The sequence below is a fragment of the Callospermophilus lateralis genome (genome assembly GCF_048772815.1).
Source record: "Callospermophilus lateralis isolate mCalLat2 chromosome Y unlocalized genomic scaffold, mCalLat2.hap1 SUPER_Y_unloc_1, whole genome shotgun sequence".
NCBI classification, from domain to species: domain Eukaryota; kingdom Metazoa; phylum Chordata; class Mammalia; order Rodentia; family Sciuridae; genus Callospermophilus; species Callospermophilus lateralis.
Genome location: NW_027510163.1, coordinates 622,632 through 646,897, shown reverse-complemented (window position 1 = coordinate 646,897; position 24,266 = coordinate 622,632). Strand labels below are relative to the sequence as shown.

Sequence of the window (24,266 nt, the reverse complement as noted above, 5' to 3'; positions counted from 1 at the left end):
TTCTCTGCTGGGGATGGAACACTGAGCCACAGCCCCAACCCCAAATGTTTCCTTTTATAGCTCAGGCTGCCTCCTCAAAGAGGAGGCCAGGAGGTAATGAGAATTACTAAAATAATTTTCAAATTGTTTTCATTAGTAGATATCATATATATGTGTGATATATATGATAGCTTTAAAGAGTGTTTCAAAAATATGGAGACCGTGTCTTTCTAATTTGCCTGAGGTATATGTATCTTAAATATATATAAATACATATAATATATATATATATATTATTATTAATTATCACAATATAATTAATAATATATAATAATTAATTATATGTATAATAATATATAATATATAATTATATCATATATAAATATATAATATTTATATCTATATATTATATAATAAATATATAACATATATTATATATTATATATATTATTTATATGTTATAGTATATATTTATAATATATAACTATATAATATGATATATTATTATTTAATAATATTTAATATAATAATATATAATAATTAATTAATAATATAATTATTATTATTAATCAATATATATTATATATATTTTATATATATAAATATATATATTGAACCCATTGGGGCTTGACCTGGACCACTGAGCTACATCCCCACCCTTTTGTTTTATTTTAAGAGAGGGTCTCTCGGGGCTGGGGTTGTACCTCAGTGGTAGAATGCCTGCCTCACACACATGAGGCACAGGGTTCGATCCTTAGCACCACATAAAAAGAAATACATAAAGATTGTATTATCTACAACTTAAAAAATAAAAAGAGAGTGTCCCACTGTTTGCAGATGCTGACCTGACCTTGGGCTCCTCCAGACTCTGCCTCCCTGAGAAGCTGTGCTTTGTTTTTTTTGTTGATGTTAAACCCTGGGCCTCGCCATGCTCGGAAAGCACTCTATGGCTGAAGCCTAGCTCAGCGCCAGGTGCCACCTCTGTACCAGAGGCTAAGCCAAGGCTTCCCACCTGGATTAGTTCCCAGCACAGCCGGGAAGCTCCGCCTGGAAATGGGTGGGGCCAAGAATTTGTCACTCTACCGACGTTCAGTCAGTGATTGGATGATGCTGTCTGTCAGTCACGATGCAGAGGCGGGCCTGGAGGCCATATATCCGGGACGCTGGGGAAAACTGTCCAATGGGTGGGCAGAAGGAGAGGAAGGGCGGGCTCCGCAATCCCGCGGGTTTTCTTCCTCAGTGACTGGGCTCCTCATCCTTCAAGCCAGGAGTTCTCTGCTCCAGGGACTCAGGTGACTTTGCGCAGCCTGTGTGTCCCCCCGCCCCGCCCCCATTTCGGGTGCCTGGAGGTTCCTTGAGAGGACGCTGGGTCACCAGAGAAGACAAAAATGGTGAGTTTGCGACCAGGGCTGAAGGTACGTGTCACCACCTGCCTTGGGGCCAGGTGCCCGGGTGAGCTGAGGAGCGGAGCGGAGTCGTGGCCCTGTTCCTTGGTCTCGTGGGGTGAGCTGGGTTTTGGGTTTTTGAGGTGAGCTGCTGAGCGTGGCAGAGTCCCCGCTGGAGGGTGGCCCTGGACCTGTCCCCTGGTTCCCTGGGTTTGGAAGGGAGGCTCGGGTCCCTGGTGTCCCCTTTGCTCCCTACTGGTGGCCCGACCCACTCTTCCCAACGTGGAGGAAGCAGGGCCACAAATGCACCTTCCTTCTCCCAGGGGAGCTCCTCCGGAGGCTGCTGTAGGTTCCCCAAATTGCTGGTGCCTCCTGCCTTCTAAAACCCACCTTCCCTCCACCTCACAGCTCGGCCAGACGTTCGTTCTTCCCACTTGGTCCAAATGGACACCGTCTGCTAATTGTCACGTTTCATCTAGTGAAATATTGGAGAGAATAGTTCTTTTCTTTTAATTGGGGATCCAAACTCGGGGAGCTTATCAGCCACAAACCCAGCCTCCACTTTTACTGAATTTTGAGATCTGCACCCACTTGGTGTGGAAGCTGGTCTCCAATCTGTGATCCTTCTGTTACCGCTGTTTACCAGTGATGAGTCCTTGCTTCCCCGAATGCTGAAGTATAACACCAGAGAAGCACGCTGAGGCAAGTGGAGAGTGGAAAGTAGAAGGTTTATTAAAGGAAAGCAGAAAAGACTTCTCCCCACAGGAAGAAGGGGACCCAAGAGATGGAATCCCTGTAAGGGGGAGGTCTTCCCTCTTTTATAGCTAAAGTCTTCTTTCTGCTTTCCCACACTTTGTTTCTCATTATGTTGCAGTGATGAAATGCAGGTGGGAAGGTCCAAAAGGTGGGAGATTGGTGGACTGGGGGAGTAATCTGGGCAGGAAAGGCCTGGGGTGGCTTTTGGATTATGATTAACAGTTCCTTCCAATGGATTCCTGCCTTGGGGACATTAACATTTCAATTGCTCCTCTGGTTTCCAGGACTCCATTCTCTATAATGGCCTCTGTTTTATTTATCTTACACATTATTAGACCCAATTTGCCTAACTACCTATCTGTAAATCTGGCTTCACTTCTGCTTTAGCCTCCAAAGTTCCTGGGAAAACAGGGCTGTCTGGAGGTGGCAAAATTTTGACTTATGCAGTCAAGCGGAGAAATAAGGAATGTCCACACACTTCTGCCCCTTTCAATGCTCTATTCACTCAAATTACTCAATACAGTTTAACTGTATATGTTCTTAATCAAGAAAACAACAATCCTTAATGCTAGGCATTGCCATAGACAGAATTAATTCACAGCAAACAATTCTAGGAAAATTAATTCACAGCAAACAATTCTAGATTTATTCTAAGCACTGGAAAACACACTTAATCATGATAAGCTAATGACAGACATTCCCTCTGCATGCTAAGTTCAAGGTCTTATGTCTTAGGCTGTGAGTCCAGCAGATGCACACTCACTCAGACCTCGGTGACCAGGTCTGTAACCAAGGCAGGCTTTCCCTGGTGTGGAGCAAAGGACCCGTTGAGGAGGGGGTCCTAGGGAGGAGTTGCAGCTCTTACCAAGTTCCAGAGGAGGCAGTAGAGTTTGAGAGCAGTGAGGATCCTGCAGAGAGTCAGGAAAGATTCCAAGTGATGGGATGTCATGTCCTCATGAGGTTCTCCAGCTTAAATGCATCCTTGTTTCTGCTGACTGAATTCCTGTTCATCACCTCTATCGTTTATACTAAATTTGGGGGCTTTTGATCACTCTTCCAATCCTTATCAGCTACCACCCTATTTCTCAGTGACATCATTTACCCTGAGGTCATCTCCACCCTGATTTTCTTTTCTTTCCCTCTTATCAGGCAAGGACAGCCTGGTAGAGGCTTTACTCTCTTTATCAGGTGAGGGGAAGGAACTGGTTTGAGGCCTTACTGGAGGGATCTGTGGATGTGCCTGGTGAAACTGCAGGTCTTTTAAAATGGAGTTGCTTAGACTCTGGCCTAAGGCCATTCTAACAAGGCCTGTGTCACTGTCCCTGGCAAGAAGAACATTTTTGAAAGCATTTGTTTTCTATTTGTGAATATTATACTTGAGGGGAAAGAATAATCACTTAACAGTTCCCTGTGTTTGGTCAAAACAATTACTTTAAAAGGAAAAAGGCTTTTGTTTATAGAACCTAGGGATATTGAATCTTGGGTTATGTTATGTTTTTAAATTTATACATGACATTATACTGCAATTTGACACAGCACACATAAATAGAGTGTAACTGCTCCTTTTTCTGATTGTACTCCATGTGGATTCACACCAGTCCTGTAGTCACATATGCACATAGGATAATAGTGTTTGATTCATTATTCTGTTCTTCATCCCCAACTCTTTAAATTTGATTTTCAGATGGGGTCTGGCTATGTTGCCCAGCCTGGCCTGTAAGTCCTGACCCTCCTGCTTCAGTTTCTCAAGCTGTTGACATTGAAGGCATTGGCAATTCCACCTATGGAAAATAGTTCATTTTGATTTAAATATTAATGACCATACTCAGGAACATGGATTCAAGTGACCCTAAATGATGTATGTGTCCCACCCTGAAAGACAAGGATTAAACCCAGGGGCACTTTAATCACTGAGCCACAATCAGTCCTTTTTAGATTGTATTTTGAGACATGATCTCATCAAGTTTTTTATGGTCTCACTAACTTGCTGAGGCTGACTTTGAATTTAGCAATCCTCCTACCTTATTCTCTCAAGCTAGTGGTATTACACTTGTGTGGCACTGTGCCTGCCCTACATGAATTTTTATAAAAGAAACTGTGTATCACTACATTAACCAATTGCATTGGTAGGATCATCAGATTGGTGGGCTACAGAAAGAAAGGAAACAAGAAAAAAGAAATTTCTTCTGACTGTTGTTATTACATTCTTACTTTGGTAGATGGTGGGGACTAGATGTCTGGTACGAGTAGTGATATATTCTGAGAAATTTAATAGTTTTGAGGATTGTGGTCTGATACAGAAATTAAGATAATTGGCTATTAAAGGGCTTAAGATAGCCCAAGATAATTTTTGCTCTCCATACTGAACCCAGCCTTTCCACCCTCATGGTAGTCTGGTTAGCCAAGTCAAGTACTCTGAAGGTTCTTTGATGTAGATGCAACTGTATAGAGAACTTGAGTTCACACCTGTAAAAATCTTGTACTTCTCCTTTTATCTTTTTTAGGTGTAGACACCATGTCAGATTTCTTAGGCAGAGGTTCCCTTTGGACACCTCACAGGGTCCTTTGTCCTCAGCCACTGTCCTCTCCTGGAGCTGCCACAAGGTGCCCACAGCTGCCCTGGTCCCTGCAGGGTGAACAGAACTTCAGGCCCTAGGTCAGTTCCTCCTGAGGGACAGCCTGAGGTGTGGGGTGCAGCCTGTCAGGGAAGCTGCTGGGAGCCCTGGGCTGAAAAATCTCCTGAAACAGGCCTCATCTAGACAGCTACTTCCTTGGGACCTTGTTTTTCCCAAGCCCTGTTCTCATTTCTTGGAGAGTGGTGGCCAGTCAGCCTGTGGATGCTGGTGCTGAGGGGCCAGGTCACCAGTGATTTTTGTCCTTTTAGTCTCACAGTGTGAAGGAGCGATACCTCTCCCAGAGCATAAGCAACACCCACCCCAGTGCAGAGCTGTGCAAACCTGAAAAGCCTCATAGACTGGAGTCATGGTCTAGGCCCTGGGAGGGTGATCCTAGAGGTTTTCAGGAAGCAAGACCAGGAGAGGTCATGTCCCAGATGTCAGGGACCTTCCCTGCCCCTTGAGCCTGACACATGTGTGCTCCCTCAGCACCAAAGCTTTCTGTATATCACTTTGAAATGGTCTGCTTACATTTTGAGGCCCAGGTCTATTTTTTCAGAGCCAAATGGGGTGGACTAGTATTAAATAGAAAAGTGAGAAGTGGATTTTAAAAAGTCTAGTTACATTTCCATTGTTAAAACAATTACATCTAGGTACAGTGGTACACACCTGTGATCCTTGCTGTTCCAGAAGCTGAAGCAGTAGGATTGCAAACTTGAGGGCAGCCTTAGCGACTTAGCCAGGCCTTATGTCTGGGGATGTGACTTATCAGTACAGTTCCTATGGGTTTAATCTCTGATCCCAAACCAAAGAAAAAGAACAGAACAGAAAAACAAACAAACAAACAACAACAACAAAAAAGCACATCTAATTTATCTTTTGCTACCTCTGAGTATGCATAGAAAATTGGTGAGATTTGATCTTGTCTTTTCAATGATTTCCAGTTGAAATCCATGTGCTAGATTCCAGAATGCCACTTAAGATACAGAGAAACTCTGTCTACCAGTATTGCTGCAGGAAATGAATCCATTTCTACAAAAATTGTAGTGGATAAATTTATGAATTTGATTTTATGTAAATTAGTTACAGTCATTGACAAGCTGATGAGTTTGACAGGAGTGACAGTTTGTTGTTACTGTTGTTGTCTGGATTTGGCAGGCTCATGTTAGCTGTGTCGTTTTTAGTATCAGGAGTGGAACCCAGAGGTGCTTAGGCACTGAGCCACATCCCTGGCCCCTTTTAGATTCTTCCTTTTGAGTCAGGGTCTTGCTACATCACCTTGGGCCTCTGACCCCTGAACCACTGGGGTTACAGATGTGCACCATCACACCCATCTTCATTGGAAGTTTTAAGGACAATTTTGGCAATACCTAAAATACCCAACTGTGATCATTTAAAAATCACTGAATACTTATCAGTGAAATAACAAATGACACCTGTTTTCTGAAAAGGAGAGATATATATGTCTAAGTAAGGGTCATGATCCTCTCACAAGCACTCCCACCATGTCACCTGATTCCTGTTCCCTCCTAATTACCTCCTCCTAGGGCTACCCATTTGGGAGCTGACCTTTTAGCTTATGAAACTTGGGAGTAACATAAATGCTCTCTCTACTCTCTTTGTCCTGTACAATATTTTCACTGGTCTTAGATACAGTGTACTATTTTCATTTTAGATATAGTTTTTCTAAGTTCATCTCATAAAACACCATAATCCATGCCCTGAATGTCACATAATTTACTGAAATGCTCTTTGTTTTTTCAAAGAGTGTAGATTATGGGAAAGTTCAGTCTCCTTTGTAAGAAAATGTGTTGTCTTTTCATTGATTTTTGGTGCCTCTCATTGTGTATCTTTTGTATTATAATCTTTTTTATTACTCATTACATATATTTTCAGGGGTTTTATTTTGTGTGTGTGTGTTTGTGTGTGTGTGTGTGTGTGTGTGTGTGTGTGTGAGAGAGAGAGAGAGTGTACATGGACTATTGGGGATTGAACTGAGGGCTATCAAGTTCTTACTACTGAGCTACTCCCCACCCCAAGAAAATTAGTATTGTAGACTGGGGTTTACTTATTTGTTGATGTATTGAGTGCTGGGATTGAAGCCAGGGACTTGCTCATGCTTATTTTGACCTCAAAAAAATGAATTTCAATGTGTGAGCAGCATTTTGGAGGTGGGCAGATGTTTTACTGGGGAATAAACCTAGAGGCACTTGACCACTGAGCACGTCCTCAGCCCTTCCTATTTAGTATGTACCTATTTATTTTTATTTTTATTTTGTATAGTTGTAGAGGGGCAGAATACCTTATTTTTGTTAATTTATCTGTGGAGCTAAGGATCATACCCAGTGCCTCATACATGCTAGCAAGTGCTCTGCCACTCAGCTACAATCCCAGTCCCCCCATTTATTGTTGATGAACACCAAGTTTCACAAAATTTTTTGATGTCTTGCTAAATTGCTGGCAGCCATTGGAGAAGAAAGGGGCTTTCTCTGCTGCTGCTTCCTTCTTCTTCCAACTTTTGTTCCAACTAAGACACCGTCCTATTGGATGGTGCTGCCTAAACCTAAGGAGGTTCTCTAGTTTGGTTCTCTGTTCCACATGCCAATAATTTTAGACACACCCTCATGGACACACCCAGAGGCCTCTTAATCACAGGTATCTCTTAATCCAATGTGGTTGATAATTCAAATGAGCCATTACATATAGTGTCAAACACCCTTCTCTACACTGTTCTCAATATTTTGCATTGATGTTGGATGCTTGTTAGTTACTGAATCAGTATCTTACATTTGATTAAGAGAGTGGATGAAGCAACACTTTATCATCAGCTGAAATCCATCGTTTACCTTAGGGTTCCTCCTCTGTGTGGTGTGATTTTGTGTGTCCCATACTCTACATAGTAATGTCATACAGAAGAGTTTCAGTGCATCTATAATGTTGTCTCTTCTGGAATGTTCTTAACTCAGAATCTTATTGCACTTGGCCTTTCAGACTGGCTTCTCTCACTTTCCAGTCTGCCTTTAAGGGTGCTGTGTCTTTCCAGGCTGCAGAACTCACTTTCTGGGTGATGTTCTTTGGTGTGGTTAAACTGCAGCTTGTCCATTCAGCATTGAAAGGTGCATCTTTCTTGCTTCTAGCATTGGGCAGTTCTGGATATGGCTGCTGTAGTCACTGCTGAGAAGTTTTCTGTGCATAATTTTTACCTCATTTGCATAGATACCTGGGAGTGTGGTGAATTAATTGTAGAGTGCACCATGTTTATTTTGTGACTGTCTTCCAGAGACAGTGTTCTCTCCATTCACATGAGCAAGGGAAGGGTTCTTGCTGATTCATGTTTTCACTGTCTTTCAGGGCTGTCATTGTTTGGCATTTGACCACTCCAGTGGGTATCTGGTGGCACCTCATTGTTTAATTGGAAGTTTCTTAATTATGTCCTGATGAACGTCTTCTCACATATGTATTAACTGTCTCTGTTTCTTGGATGAGTGTCTTTCCAGATCTTTTGTTCACTTCTACATTGCTTGCTTTCTTCCTGCATGTTGAATACCAATCCAGTGTCACGATGTGTTGTGAAAACATTTTGTCCAGTTCTCCAGCATGTCTTCTCATTCTCTCAAGTGCATCTTTTGAAAAACACAAACTTTATTTTGATCAAGTTTGATTTACAAGTTTGTCACTCACAGATCATGTGTCTGATGTTGCATATGAAGCTGTCATGCCAGCCCAAGTTTTTCTGTAAGTACTTCTGTGTCATTTTAGTGAAGTTCTGAAGTTTGCATTTAGTACTATGATGTATAGGCAATTTTTTTTGGTGCTGGAAAGTGAACACAGGGCCTCCTAAGTGCCAGGCAGGTGCTGTGCTAGAGCTACAGCCCCAGCTCTGTGTCCTACTTTAACACAGAGGCTCCACTGGGAGCTGATTCTGTGATATTTGTGAAGTGAGAATGCTTCCTTTCTTTGTACATTAATGTCCAGGTGGTTTGGCAGTATTTTCCAAGACAGTGTATTTTCCATTGATTTTTCCTTTGCTCCTTTGTCAAAGATCAATGGAATAGATTTATACTGTACCAAATACCATTGTGTCTTGATGATTGTAGATTTTTAGTAGTTCTTAGCCTCAGGTAGTGTTCATCCTGTGAATTGAGTGTTCATTACTATGTTGGTTGTTCTGGATCTTTTATTACTGAAGAAATAACTTAAAAGAATTTTGATTAGGATTATGTTGAATCCATAACTGAAGTTGGTAAGAATTGATGATAGCACTGAGGTTTCCCATGTGTAAACATAAAATATCTCCATGTGCTTTCCTTGTCTTTGATAGTCTCATTGGAAGTTAGCAGTTTTTATCATACAGATTTTTATCAGATTTATATATGAGTATTTCTCTTTCATTGGTGCTGTATAAGTGGTGTGTGTTTGTTTTTCTTTATGATTTGTTGCTTGGTGTTGGACTCAGGGCTGTTCTACCATTGAGCTACATTCCCAATCCTTTTAATTGTTTTGTTTGGAGACAAAGTCTTGCTAAATTGCCCAGGCTGGCCTCAAACCTGGGATCATCCTGCCTCGGCCCCCTGAGTGGCAGGGATCAGAGGCATGGCCTCCACGCCCAGCTTGCTGCTGTCAACAGGATAATAATTGCCTTACAACACTGACATCACGGAGTTGCTTTTTATGAATCTTTGGGGGATTCCACATAGAGTAAAAGATCATGCTGTCTCTATAAAGAAATGGTGTTTTTCTGAGCTTGAGTGTTTTTCATTATTCTTGATTTTTCTCTTTAACTTTTTATATAATCAATATTTATTGGGCTGGGGATGTGGCTCAAGCGGTAGCGCGCTCGCCTGGCATGCGTGCGGCCCGGGTTCGATCCTCAGCACCACATACAAACAAAGATGTTGTGTCTGCCGAAAACTAAAAAATAAATATTAAAAAAAAATATTCTCTCTCTCTCTCTCTCTCTCTCTCTCTCTCATTAAAAAAAAAATATTTATTATTTAGCTTTTTGTTGTGATGGATAATGTTAATTGGTTTTCCAATTTTAAATCAGCCTTGCATAGCTGTAATAATTCCCTCTTGGCTGTGGTGTATAATTTTTTAAAATTTATTTTTGGATTCAATAAAGTAATGTTTGAGGAATCTTGCATTCATAATGAGAGTCATTCATACTTTCCTTTTCTATATAATACTTTTCTTTATCTATTTAATTTTGATAATTTGGTAACATAGAGCTCAGAAAGAATTAGGAGGTTTTAACTCAGCTTCTGTGTTCTGGAATAAAAATAGTAGTAAGTTGGTGGCAGGTTTAAGTGTCTCCTGGAAGCCTGTTTGACATGTCAGAGCCTTTGTGTGTGTGTGTTTGTGGGGGGTAGTAATTAGTTATTGAGCCTGTTTTGTGTATTTCTCCTTGTGTGTAAGTTGTAGGAGATTGTTGATAAAACCAGTCTGATTCCCTCTTTAAAATTGGGAGCCATCTCACCACAAAGACATGAAAAGCTAATTTCAGGTTTACTATAAATTACTGCAAATTCTGATTTTGCTTGGAATGCCTGCACGTGCCTTGAACTCACCCATGCCTGGCTCTCTCTGGGCAGATAGCAGCCCTCTCTGAAATTTTAGTGACGCCTCATAAATCTTAGTCTTCCCTGGCCAGAAAATGACCCTCTCTGAGGCTCTAATTACCTTCATAAATTTTGATGTGGAGGCCAGCAAAAATATAAACCAGCCTTGTGTTATGCTCCTCAGAGTTTTGTTATCTGTAATTTCTCAAGCTCCTCTTTGTGTGACTTTCTAGGCTATAAAGCTGGGCTGCAAGAAAGCTGCAGAATTTATGAAGGTCATTAGAGCCTCAGAGAGCATCATTATCTGGCCAGGGAAGGCCAAGATTGATGAGGCATCACTAAAGTTTCAGAGAGTGCTGCTATCTGGTCAGAGAACCAGGCATGGATGAGTTCAAGACATGGGCAGGCCTTCCAAGCAGTTTAGAGTTTGCAGTAATTTATAGCAAAGCTGAAATTAACTTTTCATGCCTTTGTAACAAGATGGCTCCCAATCTTAAGAGAGAATTAGGCTGGGTTTATCACATTCTAGGGAAGCACTCTTGCACTGAGCCACAAGCCCAGTGTCTGTCCTCTGTATTTTGGGCCTCATGTCAGTTTATCTGTGATGCTGATATTCATGAAGAGCTTGATTTTGCAGACTGCGGATTTCCTGATTGTGGTTTCATCAACACCCACTCTGTTACCTTCCTATGCTTGATTTAGGTTTACCTTTCCCTTCTTTCTCTGGTTTCCTGAAGTGCAAGTTTTAATGATTGCTTTAGCTCTTCTTTTCTGAAAGGTGCTTTGGATGCCTTAGATACCAATGAAGCATCCCCTGTGCTGTTCTCTATAGATTTCCTATGGTGGACTTTTACATTTCATTTCCTTTAAAATGATCACCTTTTCTCTCACCTCTTTCTCCTGATCTGTTGAGTCCTGTGCTTCATCTCCCTTTGCCTGGAGGCTTTCTAGCTGCTTCTGATCTGATTTCTGCTTTAACTCCCATGTTCTTTGAGCATACATGGGCTTTCACTGGTGTTGCATACTCTCACAGGTGTAGTTTATGGCTCAGAATGTGCCTTGTCCTGGGGAGTGTTGCTGTGATCCTGAGAACTCTGTGTGCTTTAGCTTTGAGTGAAGGCCAGTGAAGCCCTCCTGTCTGCTTTTCAGTCCCCATGTCTGTCCTGACAGAGTTGGGCTGGTGTCTCCCAGTGGAAGTGTGGACTTGTTGTCCTGGGCAGTTCTGTATGTCTCTGCCTGATGTGTTTTGACTTTGTTTCAGGTGCATGCTTATTAAAACTCTCAGACAGTTAATTGAAAGTTTAGCCTAGGGAGGGCACAGGCCTGTAATTACAGTGGTCAGGAAGGCGGAGGCAGAAGGACTCTGAGTACAAAGGCAGCCTCAATATCTTAGAGAGGACCTGAATAAATTATAGAGATCCTATCACAAAACAAAAATGAATAAATAAAATTAGAAAGGGCTGGGAGTGTGGCTCAGTGGTTAAGCACCTCTGTGTTCAAATCCTGGAACAAAAATAAAAGAGAAGAGAAAGAAAATTTAACCTTGGCATGCTGGAGTCTGACATTTCTCAGGGTTGGTCAATCTCAAGTCATGTATTGTTTGGTGTTGAGCATTCTTCGTACATTTTGGTTTTGGAAGTGCATGGAAATGTGTTTCTCCCCTTTTCTCCTATGGTGCTCTTCCTGTTGGGAAGGCTTCATGCATTTGCTGAGTCGCATTCCTCACACTGAAACACTCAGGGTCACTCCAGGGGAACTGGGCTGCATGAAATATTCACACAAGAGACACAGATACCTTTTTCTTGGGGTTCTGTGATGGCTCCACTGACCTTAAGAGTCTGCAGAGAGCGAGAGCGAGAGTGAGAGAGAGGGAGAGAGAGAGAACCACACACAATCACACACACACACACATGCTGAACTTTTTTATTAAGGAGAAGCCATTCCAATGAGGCAAGGGGTCAGGTTTCAGGGGGCTGAGTCTAGCTTTCTGATGTCTGTGTCAGCAGGTTGACTGACATCTAAGGCCACACCCAAAGGCAGAGCAAGAGAAGGGGACACAGAAAGGGTGTTTCCATGGAATATTCTATCCCAAACAGGGCAAAGGGGTAAGATTACAGAAGAATAGGTGAGTGTAGCAAAACCCTGTGGGTGACACACTTACACTTGAAGACATGCCTTTGACTTCCTTAGCTGGGACAATGCCCAAGTCACCATAAAATATAGTGATTGGTCAGAATCTCTTGCTTCAGGACTGGAAGGCATGAGTCATTCAGAGTGGCTCCCTACAAAACTGCTTGGTCTGCGGTGTGTGTGGTGAATTGGCTTGTGTTCAGTCCATTTCTAGACTCCCCTGAGTGCCAGTGTGGTGAGACAGAAGGGAAGCTTCAGCCATTTGGGAGCTGCCAGGCTGTGGATTTGCAGGCTATCACCCAGCAGCTCTGCTCTCTGGCCTTTCACCCTGCAGGCTGGCAGCAGACAGGTCCCTGTAAGGAGAGAACCAAGCAGCAGAAGCAGCCCAGAGAGTAGCAGGGAGGGAGCACCCCCTCTTTAGGTTGAGTGCAGCCAAAGGCCTTGGCCTCTAAGAGCTGAGTCCCTAGGCAGGGACAAGCATGTGTCCATGTAAGGGATATCAAATAGATGGCACCAACTCCCCTGCCTCAGTGTTCTCAAAAGTTTCTTATGCTTAAAAGTAAAGGCCCTGATGTGCTCAGGCTCAGGCTTTCAGAGTTGTTCCTCTGGGCTCTGATGCCACTACTAAACTGTTGCTGCCAGATCTCGGTGTCCTTGCCCTCATTTGCTGCTTCACCAGAAGCAAGGAAAGAGCAGTGGAAACAGCAAGAGCTCAGTGCTCTGGCTCCTCCAGGGAGCTGTGCTGGGGCCTCTGCTTTAACACAGACAGGTGCTGCTTCAGACTCTGCTGCTCCTGCACTCTGCCCACCCCAGCCTGGAGAGACACCAGTGCTGAGCTTGCAATGCAGCTCTTGGTCTTGCCTGAAAGAGTTTTTCCTGTCCTGTGTGAGCTTCCTGACTTCTTCAGTATACCTAGGTAGTTTTATATTGGGGGACAATACAGTGGAGTAAACCCAGGTGTTTTTAAACAATGAGCCATATCCCCAGCCCCCTGTATTTAAATTTTGTTTTAAATTTTGAGACAGGGTTTTGCCCAATTGTTCAGTGGCTCACTGAGTTACTGAGGCTGGCATTGAACTTGCAATCCTCCTGCCTGAGCCTCCTGAACCTGTGTATTTTGGAAAGTTGAGTTCTAAAAGAAATTCTCCCTCAGCTTTCTTCTCTAGACTTTAGGTGGTGGTTGAGTGGGAAAACAATAATTTGCTATTATTCCTGTAGGCAGGCTGTGAATCTAGTTAACTCCTTTTAAGGAATTCCAGCTACTTTTTCACAGTGATTTCTTCTGACTTAGAGGAGTGAGAACCTTTTTAAAATTTCTTTAAGATATTAACATAGTTAGTTCTGTGATGACTTTAATAGAAATTGAAGAAACATGGAAAAGATCTGCTGTGTGCAGTCTGTAGCCAGTGACCAGGGTCTCACACTGGGAGGTCACACCCCTGTCCTGCACCAGAGAGGGGCTTACTGAAGGGTGAGTGAAGGTCACACCATGCTTGCTCCTCTCTACTGTTCTCTAAGACTGCTTCATGGAGCTGTGGACAATCTCTCAGGGCTTTCATGCACGATGACATTGTTGTTCTAATGGTTCTGCTTGTGTTTCCACTTTTCTCTGGGGGGCATGTGTGTGGAACACACCCTCTCTCTGAATTCATCATCACCTTGAATGTAAATGACTTTACTTCCAAGGTCCGTGACTATATTCATGGGAGTCTCTTTCTGGGCTCTGTTCTGGTCTATGTTGTGGTAGTACTCTGAGGGTCCCAGGCTCTGAGTTGTGTCATGTTGGTGTCTGTTTTGATCTTTTTTCTTTTCTGCTTATCATTTTTAGAAAAATTTTTAGCTTATTTTTCTATAAAAGTAAATTTTTCCTAGACATAGTGGTGAGTGCCTATAATCCTAGCTGCTGGGGAGGCCGAGGCAGGAGGATCATAAGTTTATAAGCTAGTCTCTGCAACTTAGGAGGCCCTGAGCAACATACAATATCCTGTCTCAAAACATCAAATGTGTCAGGAATGCGACTGTGTGATTTGTTTCCCTGGATTTGCTCCCCACTGTGTTTTTGTTTATTTATTTGTTTTTCAACTTGTCACACATAAATAAGTAAATAAAAATATATTTCCTTTAAATTTCTGAAATGGGTTTTAGTCTTTCACAGTTAATGTACAATAAATGACACTTGTCTACAGAATAGCGGGAGGAAGTACTTGCCACATAGATTCTCATTTGCCTGGACCATCATTGTGATCTGTCCCCAAGACACCTGCTGTCACCCATAATTTTTCCATGCCATGAAAAATATCCCACTAAAGGCTTTTTCTTGGGCTCCTACTAGCCTCTGTTGATACTGTCCTGCTTCAAATGTCATGTGTTTTAAGGCCTTGAGCATGGTTCTTTGTGAGTGGCAGGGTCGTGTTCTGGTAGGTGGTCCTTTGGGCTGTTCCACACTGTGCAGAAATCATAGCTTGCTTAGAGACCCACATGGAGTGGCCTGTTTCACAAGCAGTCAGTGTGGGATAGTTCAGGATTCTGGGCTGCAAACCTGCTGCTTTAACACACCCTGGAAGTGCTTGTGCCTGAGGTTTTCTTGCACCAGCTGTGCTACAGGAATGAGGAATCTCTTTCATGACAGACCAACCTTGTACATGTGGCCTATCTTGATCAAAGTGCCCTTGTGCAGAACGGTGGTGTGTGTCTCATGACTGTACATGATCTGAGTAAGACATCTGCTGTTCAGAAGAGTTTGACAATCATTGGACATTCATGGTTGCCACATGGTTTGGAAAAGGATTTTCTGCTGTCAAGAAAACTATTTTTCAGACCTATATAATTTTGCAAGGCTGTTGTTTGGACAAGGTGACATCTTGGGGTCATCGAGTTCTTTCTGGGACACATGCCATCTTTCAACACACCTCATTCTACTTTGACATTATTATATTGTTGTGTTTATTAATCATTGTGCTTGATTACTAATTGGGTAAATTTGTTCTGGAGTAAAGCACCTGCAAACTTACAGTTGTCCTCAGTGTAATCACCCAAGTCGAGCTCAGTCCCCAGTGAAAACATTGTGACAATCTGTGTGGAAGATTGTCTAACTGTTGTCTATGAGGGAAACTCTTTAGTGACTCCCTACTCTGAGGGTGTGGGTTGGGGCTGATTCTAGGCACTTCTTTAAGGATGGAACAATTGACTTTCAGAAGGAAACAGGAGATCAGTAAATACCATATTGTCTATATTAACTGTGTAGGCCCAGTGAGCCATGATGGTTGGCAGGATCTGTCTCAAATGCTGAGTTTTGTGATTTCAGCAATTTCCTACTCAGTCAACTTTCTTTTCTAAGGGTAAATAATATGGAGAGTGCTAATACTAGCTCTCTACTGCACAGGATGTTGGTAGGATGGTGATAGAGATGCAATCAACAAATAAGTTAAGGGTGACCCGAGAGCTCCTCTTACTTCCTGTGAACTCACCAAAAGTGAGTTCACCAAAGGAAGGGTGTACAACACTCTACTGTTTACCTTGTGTGGGGCCCAATTCTAGTGTTGGAGTGGCTGTGAGGACTTAAGTACACTAAAGATTTTATGGACAAAATCGTGGAATTAATCGAGAGGCCAGGGAATCATGTGAACATCATGCATGTTGAGTATAGATTTCTCACACTGTCAATCTCTCCTGGTCTCCACTACACATTTGTGGGATATTTTAGATCTCAGTGACCTTTGAGGATGTGGCTGTGAACTTTACCCAGGAGGAGTGGACTTTGCTGGATGCTTCCCAGAAGAACCTTTACAGAGATGTGATGCTGGAAGTCCTCAGAAACCTGGCTTCTATAGGTAAGAATGTTGTGTAGTTATTTACTCAAATAGAGAAGTCGTGTTTATTTTGGTCATTTATGTAGAACATGAAAAGATAATCAATTGGTGAATTATTGTAGCATAAAATGCTCCATAAATTTGGAAAAGCATTTTTAGCTCCTAAAAATTTATAATGTTTTGGTTTGGCATTTTAGGAAAGAGATGGGATGACAAGAACATTGACGATCAGATCAATAATTCTGGGAGTAATCTAAGGTAATTGTACTCACAAGAGGAATCCTTGAGGGAATCTGAGAATGTCATATAATTTGCAAGAAATGTGCACAACTTTAAATGTATTTATTTTTACAAGATTTTTTATCAAAAACTGAGACTGGGATTGTGACTTAGTGGTAGAGAGCTTGCCTAGCACACTTGTGGCACTGTTTTCTCTTCTCTGCACCACATTTAAATCAATAAAGTTTATTCACAACTGAAATAAATTTTATATACCTGTATATTTAACTGTAAAATATACTCAGTCTTTTCAAAGTACTTGACATGCAAAAGTACTATGAAATTGCATATGTAAATATCACTATTTGGATAATAGTCATAGGCAAGCTGTGTTGCAAAGCATTGTTTCCTCTCAATCCCTTTATTTTCTGGCAATTTGAACAAGTTGGAAAACCTGGTCTTTACCTGATGTTGGTAGTAATGTAAGCCTAGCACCTTTAAATAAATATAAAATCATGATTGAATCAAGCATTAATCATGTGCTGATCATACTTTAAAGAAATCTTATGGTAAACTTCAAAGGCAAAGAACAGTATGGGGAAATTTTCAATGAGATTCCAGTTCTTAAGTAGAGAAAAAAAATTTTAATAGAGTGAATTCATATGATGGCATTATGTGTGCAAATGACTGCATATGTCCTTCATACCTTCACAGGCACTTCAGATCTTACTGTGGGAATGAATGCTATAAGCATGAAGAGTGTGAAGAGAAGCCATGTGAATTTAAACAATATAGGAAATCTCTGGTTTCTCTCAAAAGTGTTCACACACAAATGTTAACACAAACTGGAGATGGTCCATATGAAAGTACAGTATGTGGAAGAGTCATCAGTTTTTCCAGTAACATTCAAAGACATGAAGATTCTCATACTGAGTGCCAATCATACGAATGTCAACAATGTGATGAAGCCTTTTCTTCTCTCCCAGCTGTTCAAAGACACATGAGAACACACAGTGGAGGTGAACCATTTCAATGTGAGGTATCTGGGAAAGCCTTTCATTCTCCCACTTTATTTAGAAAACATGAAAGAACTCATTCTGGAGAGAAAATCCATAAATGTAAACAAGGTGGTAAAACTTTGGTTTCATTCACAGGTCTTCGATGTCACATTATCAGGCCCACTGGGAAAGCACATTTCAAATGTAAGGTATGTGGAAAGGACTTGGCTCATCCCAGTTTACTTAGAATACACCAGAGGACACATACTAGAGAGAAACCCTATGAATGTCAACAATGTGGGAAAGCCTTCAGTACTTCATCTTGCCTCCAGATACATGAACAGACTCATACAGGAGAGAAGCCCTATGAGTGTCAGCAGTGTGGGAAAGCCTTCACTCAGTCTGCTCACCTTCACTCTCATGAGCAAACTCATACTGGAGAGAAGCCCTATAAATGTCAACAATGTGGAAAAGCCTACACTACTTCATCTTACCTTCAGATACATGAACAAATCCATGCTGGAGAGAAGCCCAATGAATGCCAACAATGTGGAAAAGTCTTCACTACTTCTTCTAACCTTCACAGGCATGAACGAACTCATACTAGGGAGAAGCCCTATGAATGTAAGCAGTGTGGAAAAGTCTTCATTACTTCTTCTAACCTTCACAGACATGAACGAACTCATACTAGGGAGAAGCCCTATGAATGTAAGCAGTGTGGCAAAGCTTTTGCTCAGTCTTCTAACCTTCACTCACTCGAAAACACTCATATGACAGAGAAATCCTATGAATGCCAACAATGTGGAAAAGTCTTCAGTACTTTTTCTAACCTTCAGATACATGAACGGATTCATACTGGAGAGAAGCCCTATGAATGTAAGCAGTGTGGGAAAGCCTTCACTCAGTCCACTCACCTTCACTCACATGTGAAAACTCATACTGGAGAGAAGCCCTATGTATGTAAACTGTGTGGAAAAGCCTTTGCTAGATCTCCTCAGCTTCACATACATAAACGAACTCATACTGGAGAGAAGCCCTATGAATGTAAGCAGTGTGAAAAAGCCTTCACTAACCCCTCTAACCTTCACAGACATGAAAGAACACATACTAGAGAGAAACCCTATGAATGTCAACACTGTGGGAAAGGCTTCACTACTTCAACTTACCTTCAGATGCATGAACAAATCCATACTGGAGAGAAGTCCAATGAAAGTCAACATTGTGGAAAAACCTTTGATACATCCAGTAAACCTCACATGCATGGAAGAACTCACAAAGAAGAGAAGACCAATGAATGCCAACAATGTGGAAAAGTCTTCAGTACTTCTTCTTACCTTCAGATACATGAACGAACACATACTGGAGTGAAGCCCTATAAATGTAAGCAGTGTGGCAAAGCCTTCATTCAGTCTGCTCACCTTCGCTCCCATGAGCAAACTCATACTGGAGTGAAGCCCTATGAATGTAAGTGGTGTGGCAAAGCCTTTGCTAGTTCTTCTCAGCTTCACATACATGAACGAACTCATACTGGAGAGAAGCCCTATGAATGTAAACAATGTGGTAGAGCCTTTGCTAGATCCAGTGTCCTTCAGACACATGGAAGGACGCATACTGGAGAGAAGCCCTATAAATGTCAACAATGTGGAAAAGACTTTGCTGCATACTCTCAGCTTCACAAACATGAAAGGACGCATACTGGAGAGAGGCCCTATAAATGTAAACAGTGTGGAAAAGCCTTCACTGACTCCTCTAACCTTCACAGACATGAAAGAATGCATACTGGAGAGAAACCCTATGAATGTCATCAATGTGGAAAAGCTTTCACTACTTCAACTCACCTTCAGATACACGAACAAATCCATACTGAAGAGAAGCCCAATGGAAGTTAACATTGTGGAAAAACCTTTGATACATCTAGTGAACCTCACATGCATGGAAGAACTCACACAAAAGAGAAGACCAATGAATGCCAACCATGTGGGAAAGTCTTCAGTACTTCTTCTTACCTTCAGATACATGAATGGACTCATACTAGAGAAAAGCCCTATGAATGTAAGCAGTGTGGCAAAACCTTTGCTAGATCTTCTCAGCTTCACATACATAAACGAACTCATACTGGAGAGAAGCCCTATGAATGTAAGCAGTGTGGAAAAGCCTTCACTGACCCCTCTAACCTTCACAGACATGAAAGAACACATACTAGAGAGAAACCCTATGAATGTCAACACTGTGGGAAAGGCTTCACTACTTCAACTTACCTTCAGATGCATGAACAAATCCATACTGGAGAGAAGTCCAATGAAAGTCAACATTGTGGAAAAACCTTTGATACATCCAGTGAACCTCACATGCATGGAAGAACTCACAAAGAAGAGAAGACCAATGAATGCCAACAATGTGGAAAAGTCTTCAGTACTTCTTCTTACCTTCAGATACATGAACGGACACATACTGGAGAGAAGCCCTATAAATGTAAGCAGTGTGGCAAAGCCTTCATTCAGTCTGCTCACCTTCGCTCCCATCAGCAAACTCATACTGGAGTGAAGCCCTATGAATGTAAGCGGTGTGGCAAAGCCTTTGCTAGATCTTCTCAGCTTCACATACATGAACGAACTCATACTGGAGAGAAGCCCTATGAATGTAAACAATGTGGTAGAGCCTTTGCTAGATCCAGTGACCTTCACACACATGGAAGGATGCATACTGGAGAGAAGCCCTATAAATGTCAACAATGTGGAAAAGACTTTGCTGCATACTCTCAGCTTCACAAACATGAAAGGACACATACTGGAGAGAGGCCCTATGAATGTAAACAGTGTGGAAAAGCCTTTGCTACATCCTATCAGCTTAACAGACATGGAAGAACACATACTGGAGAAAAGCCCTATGAATGTCAAAGATGTGGTAGAGCCTTTGGTAGATCCTGTGAACTTCATGTACATGAAAGAATACATACTGGAGAAAAGCCCTATGAATGTAAACAATGTGGAAAAGCCTACACTACTTCGTCTTCCCTTGTGATACATGAGCGAACTCATACAGGAGAGAAGCCCTATGAATGTCTACAATGTGGAAAAGCCTACACTAATTCCTCTTCTCTTCTGATACATGAACGAAGTCATACTGGAGAGAAGCCCTATGAATGTCAACAATGTGAAAAATCCTTTGTTACATCCTCTCAGCTTCACTTACATGAACAAACCCATAAGGCAGAGAAATTGTACTCTTGAACACAACTGGTAAAGTCTTCTGTTATTACTGTTCCTCTCATCAACATGTTAGAAGTTTATAGGAGAAAAATCCTTTAAATGTGAAATGTGGTGGGTCAATATTTCTTGTCCCCTTCAAACACAAAAAAGGGATCACTTTGCTGAATATTGTACTGGGGATTGTACTGGAGATTTGGTCTGGTGGCACTCTACCACTGAGACACATCCCCATTCCTTTTTGTTTTTTGAGACAGGGATTATCTAAGTTCCTTATGGTCTTCCTAAGGTGCTGAGGCTGGCCTCAGACTTGTACATTCCATCAGCTTCACGTCCCAGACCTATTTTTCTTCTCTTTTATGAAAATATTCATGGAGAGAAGCCCTGTGAGTGTGAGAAATGTGGAAAATTTTCCCTGTTCCTTCTGGGGACTGGGAAGATTCTTTTGGAAAGATTTATGCCAAAATGAATAAGTCCTATGTGAGTAAGAAATACAAAGGGCTCAGGTGTTCCAGTTTTGTTCAGTTGTATGAAAGGACTCAGACTGTAGAAAATCCTGTGGATAAGCCATGTGGGGCAGTATTCAGATTTCACAGTTTCCTCCAAAGATATGAAAGGATTCACATCAGGGAAAACCCTACTGCTCTTTAAACGATGTGGTAACACTTTCAACTTTCCAGGTGTCTTGTTTTTTCATGTCTTTATATATGTAGTTTTATTTTGTTGTTGTTGTTGATGATGATGATTGTTTGTTTTTGCATTACAATTCTTATTACACATATATACCACAGTTTTTATATAGTATGTTGACACGCAATTTGTGTCTTTATATATTTACTTTGAGTAATGATGTCCATCACATTCCACCATCCTTGCTAATCTCCTGCCCCCTCCGTTTCCCTCCCATCCCTGTCCCCTATTTACAATTCATCTATTTCTCTCTCCACACCACTATGGGTCAGCCTCCTTATATCAGAGAAAACATTCAGCATTTTTTGGTGGGGGATTGGCTAACTTCACTTAGCATTATCTTCTCCAATGCCATCTATTTACCCGAAAATGCTATGATTTTATTCTCTTTTATTGCTGAGTGAAATTTCATTCATAGGGCTTCTCTCCAGTATGACTTCGTTCATGTATCAGAAGAGAAGAGGAATTAGTGTAGGCTTTCCCACATTGTAGACATTCATAGGGCTTTTATTGCTGAGTAAAATTTCATCTGACTTGAGCCCCCAGTATGGTATCATCTCCCTCTCTCACCTAGAGATTTCCCAGATCCTGATCTCTCAGTTGTGTCCCAGATTGTAGTCCCCTTCCCTCTCTTATTTATCAGGTTCCAACTGGGGGCCTCTCAGCCCCAGCTCACTCCGGGTGGGTGGTGCACTGCACTCCTGTCCACCTGAGAGCTGATCTTGTATTGGGAGGCCACTGTGAGGCGTTATCACCGCTGGGGGTGGCTGGAAATCAGGTACCTGCTGAGGTGACAATTCCATCTGTGAGCCATGTCCCCCATAAAATGGCGAGGAAGGTGATTCAAGATGGAGTCGCTCTGCTTCCAGAACCGGAGTGTCCAGTGAGGTGGGGGAGCCGGCCGATAGCCTTGTGCTGTGGACAGGTAGCAGCCGAGTGAGCTGCATGGGAGCAGCGCAGCCTGGAGGTCTGCAGAGGGGCTGAGGTGCTTCTGCTGAGCCGCTGGAGAGCTGCATGTGGGCTCAAACCCGGGCCCTGGCTCCAGAGGCCGAAGACTCACTGGAGCCCAGCTGCTCTGATTTCTGCGTGGGTGGTCACAGCGCTGGTGATTTCTGTGAAAACCCACGGCTTGGGGGGCTTCTCCCTCTCTCTGAGATGCCGTGTTCCGTGTAGGCGAGACCTTGTGGAGAAGCAGCCTGCGGACTTCCTTGGCTTCACCACGGAGCAGCAGAAACAGCACCTCCTCTAGCCCCACCTTCCGCCTCCCGCCTCTGAACAGTGGGAAGGATCGCCCTGGAGGAAAGCGCCAGAGAAGAAATGTGGTGAGGCTTCAGTTGATTCAGATTCACTTAGACTTGTTCAGACCTGAGGAAAATTTTTTGAATTATTATTATTATTATTATTATTATTATTATTATTATTATTATTACTACTACTACTACTACTACTACTACTTAACGTAAAGGTGCTTAACCACCGAGCCACTTCCCAGTCCTTTTTATTTTATTTTATTTTTTTTCAATTTTGAGACATGGTCTCACTAGTCATGGTGCTAAGTTGCTGAGGCTGGCTTTGAACCTGTGATCCCGCTGCCTCAGCCTGATATGGTCCTGCCCTGTCCTCAGCCAGCAACCTCTTTTTTGAGAAAACCACTGTCACTGAGGGGAAAGCGTGTGTTCATTCCTCCTGTGTCTCTTCAGAGGTCATAAAAATGCAGCCTGGAGTGCATGTAGGGATTGTTTCAGCATGAAGATGTGAAAGTAGTAGCATGTTTTTCTGGGTTGAATCTCTCTTATTGTTAGATTCAATTTTTCTGTATTTTAAGTTTTCTGCATCTCTTATATATATACTGTGCATGTATGTGTGTGTGAAAAAGTTAGTTGTGTTAACTTTCAGTCACAACATTTTAATTCTTTTTTACAGTTTTTATCTCCTTCCATTAAGTACATTTTCTCTTATATTGTCCATTTTTTTTTTCACTAAAGGCTTTATCAAATAAATAGTATTTTAAAACTCTGGTCTCATAATTTGAAAACTTTTTCCATATGTAATTCTGATATTTTCTGTGTCCTCAAATATCGTATGACTTTTACATATGTTGTGACAAAATAAAAATTGTGCAAGGTTTTAGATATATAATTAGCAGGCTCAGAGAATGGAGAAGAGAAAAGGAACATTACCATCATTATATCTGGAGTCTTTTTTTTTTTTTATTCAAAACATTACAAAGATTTCAGAATCACATCGGTTACACATCCACATTTTTACATAATACCATAATAGTAACTGTTGTATTCTGCTACCTTTCCTATCCTCTACTATCCCCCCTCCCCTCCCCTCCCATCTTCTCTCTCTACCCCATCTACTGTAATTCATTTCTCTTCTTAATTTTTTCCATTCCCCTCACAAACTCTTATATGTAATTTTGCATAACAATGAGGGTCTCCTTTCATTTCCAAGCAATTTCCCTTTTCTCTCCCTTTCCCTCCCACTTCATGACTCTGCTTAATGTTAATCTTTTCCTCCTGCTCTTCCTCCCTGCTCTGTTCTTGGTTGCTCTCATTATATCAAAGAAGACATTTGGCATTTGTTTTTTAGGGATTGGCTAGCTTCACTTAGCATAATCTGCTCTAGTGCCATCCATTTCCCTGCAAATTCCATGATTTTGTCATTTCTTAGTGCTGTGTAGTACTCCATTGTGTATAAATGCCACATTTTTTTAATCCATTCATCTATTGAGGGGCATCGGGGTTGGTTCCACAGTCTAGCTATTGTGAATTGTGCTGCTATGAACATCGATGTGGCAGTATCCCTGTAGTACGCTCTTTTGAGGTCTTCAGGGAATAGTCCGAGAAGGGCAATAGCTGGGTCAAATGGTGGTTCCATTCCCAGCTTTCCCAGGAATCTCCATACTGCTTTCC

General features: G+C 41.9%; 1 protein-coding gene across 1 annotated transcript; it reads left to right on the top strand.

Moving 5' to 3' along the window:
* The first annotated feature begins 1,242 nt into the window (after positions 1-1,242).
* LOC143639902 (uncharacterized) lies at positions 1,243-23,306 on the top strand. The gene is given in 4 exon segments (XM_077107932.1): positions 1,243-1,370; positions 16,127-16,253; positions 16,430-16,490; positions 17,166-23,306. Coding segments are annotated over 4 exon segments (3,705 nt in total). The 5' UTR covers positions 1,243-1,367; the 3' UTR covers positions 20,680-23,306.
* Positions 23,307-24,266: the final 960 nt, after the last annotated feature.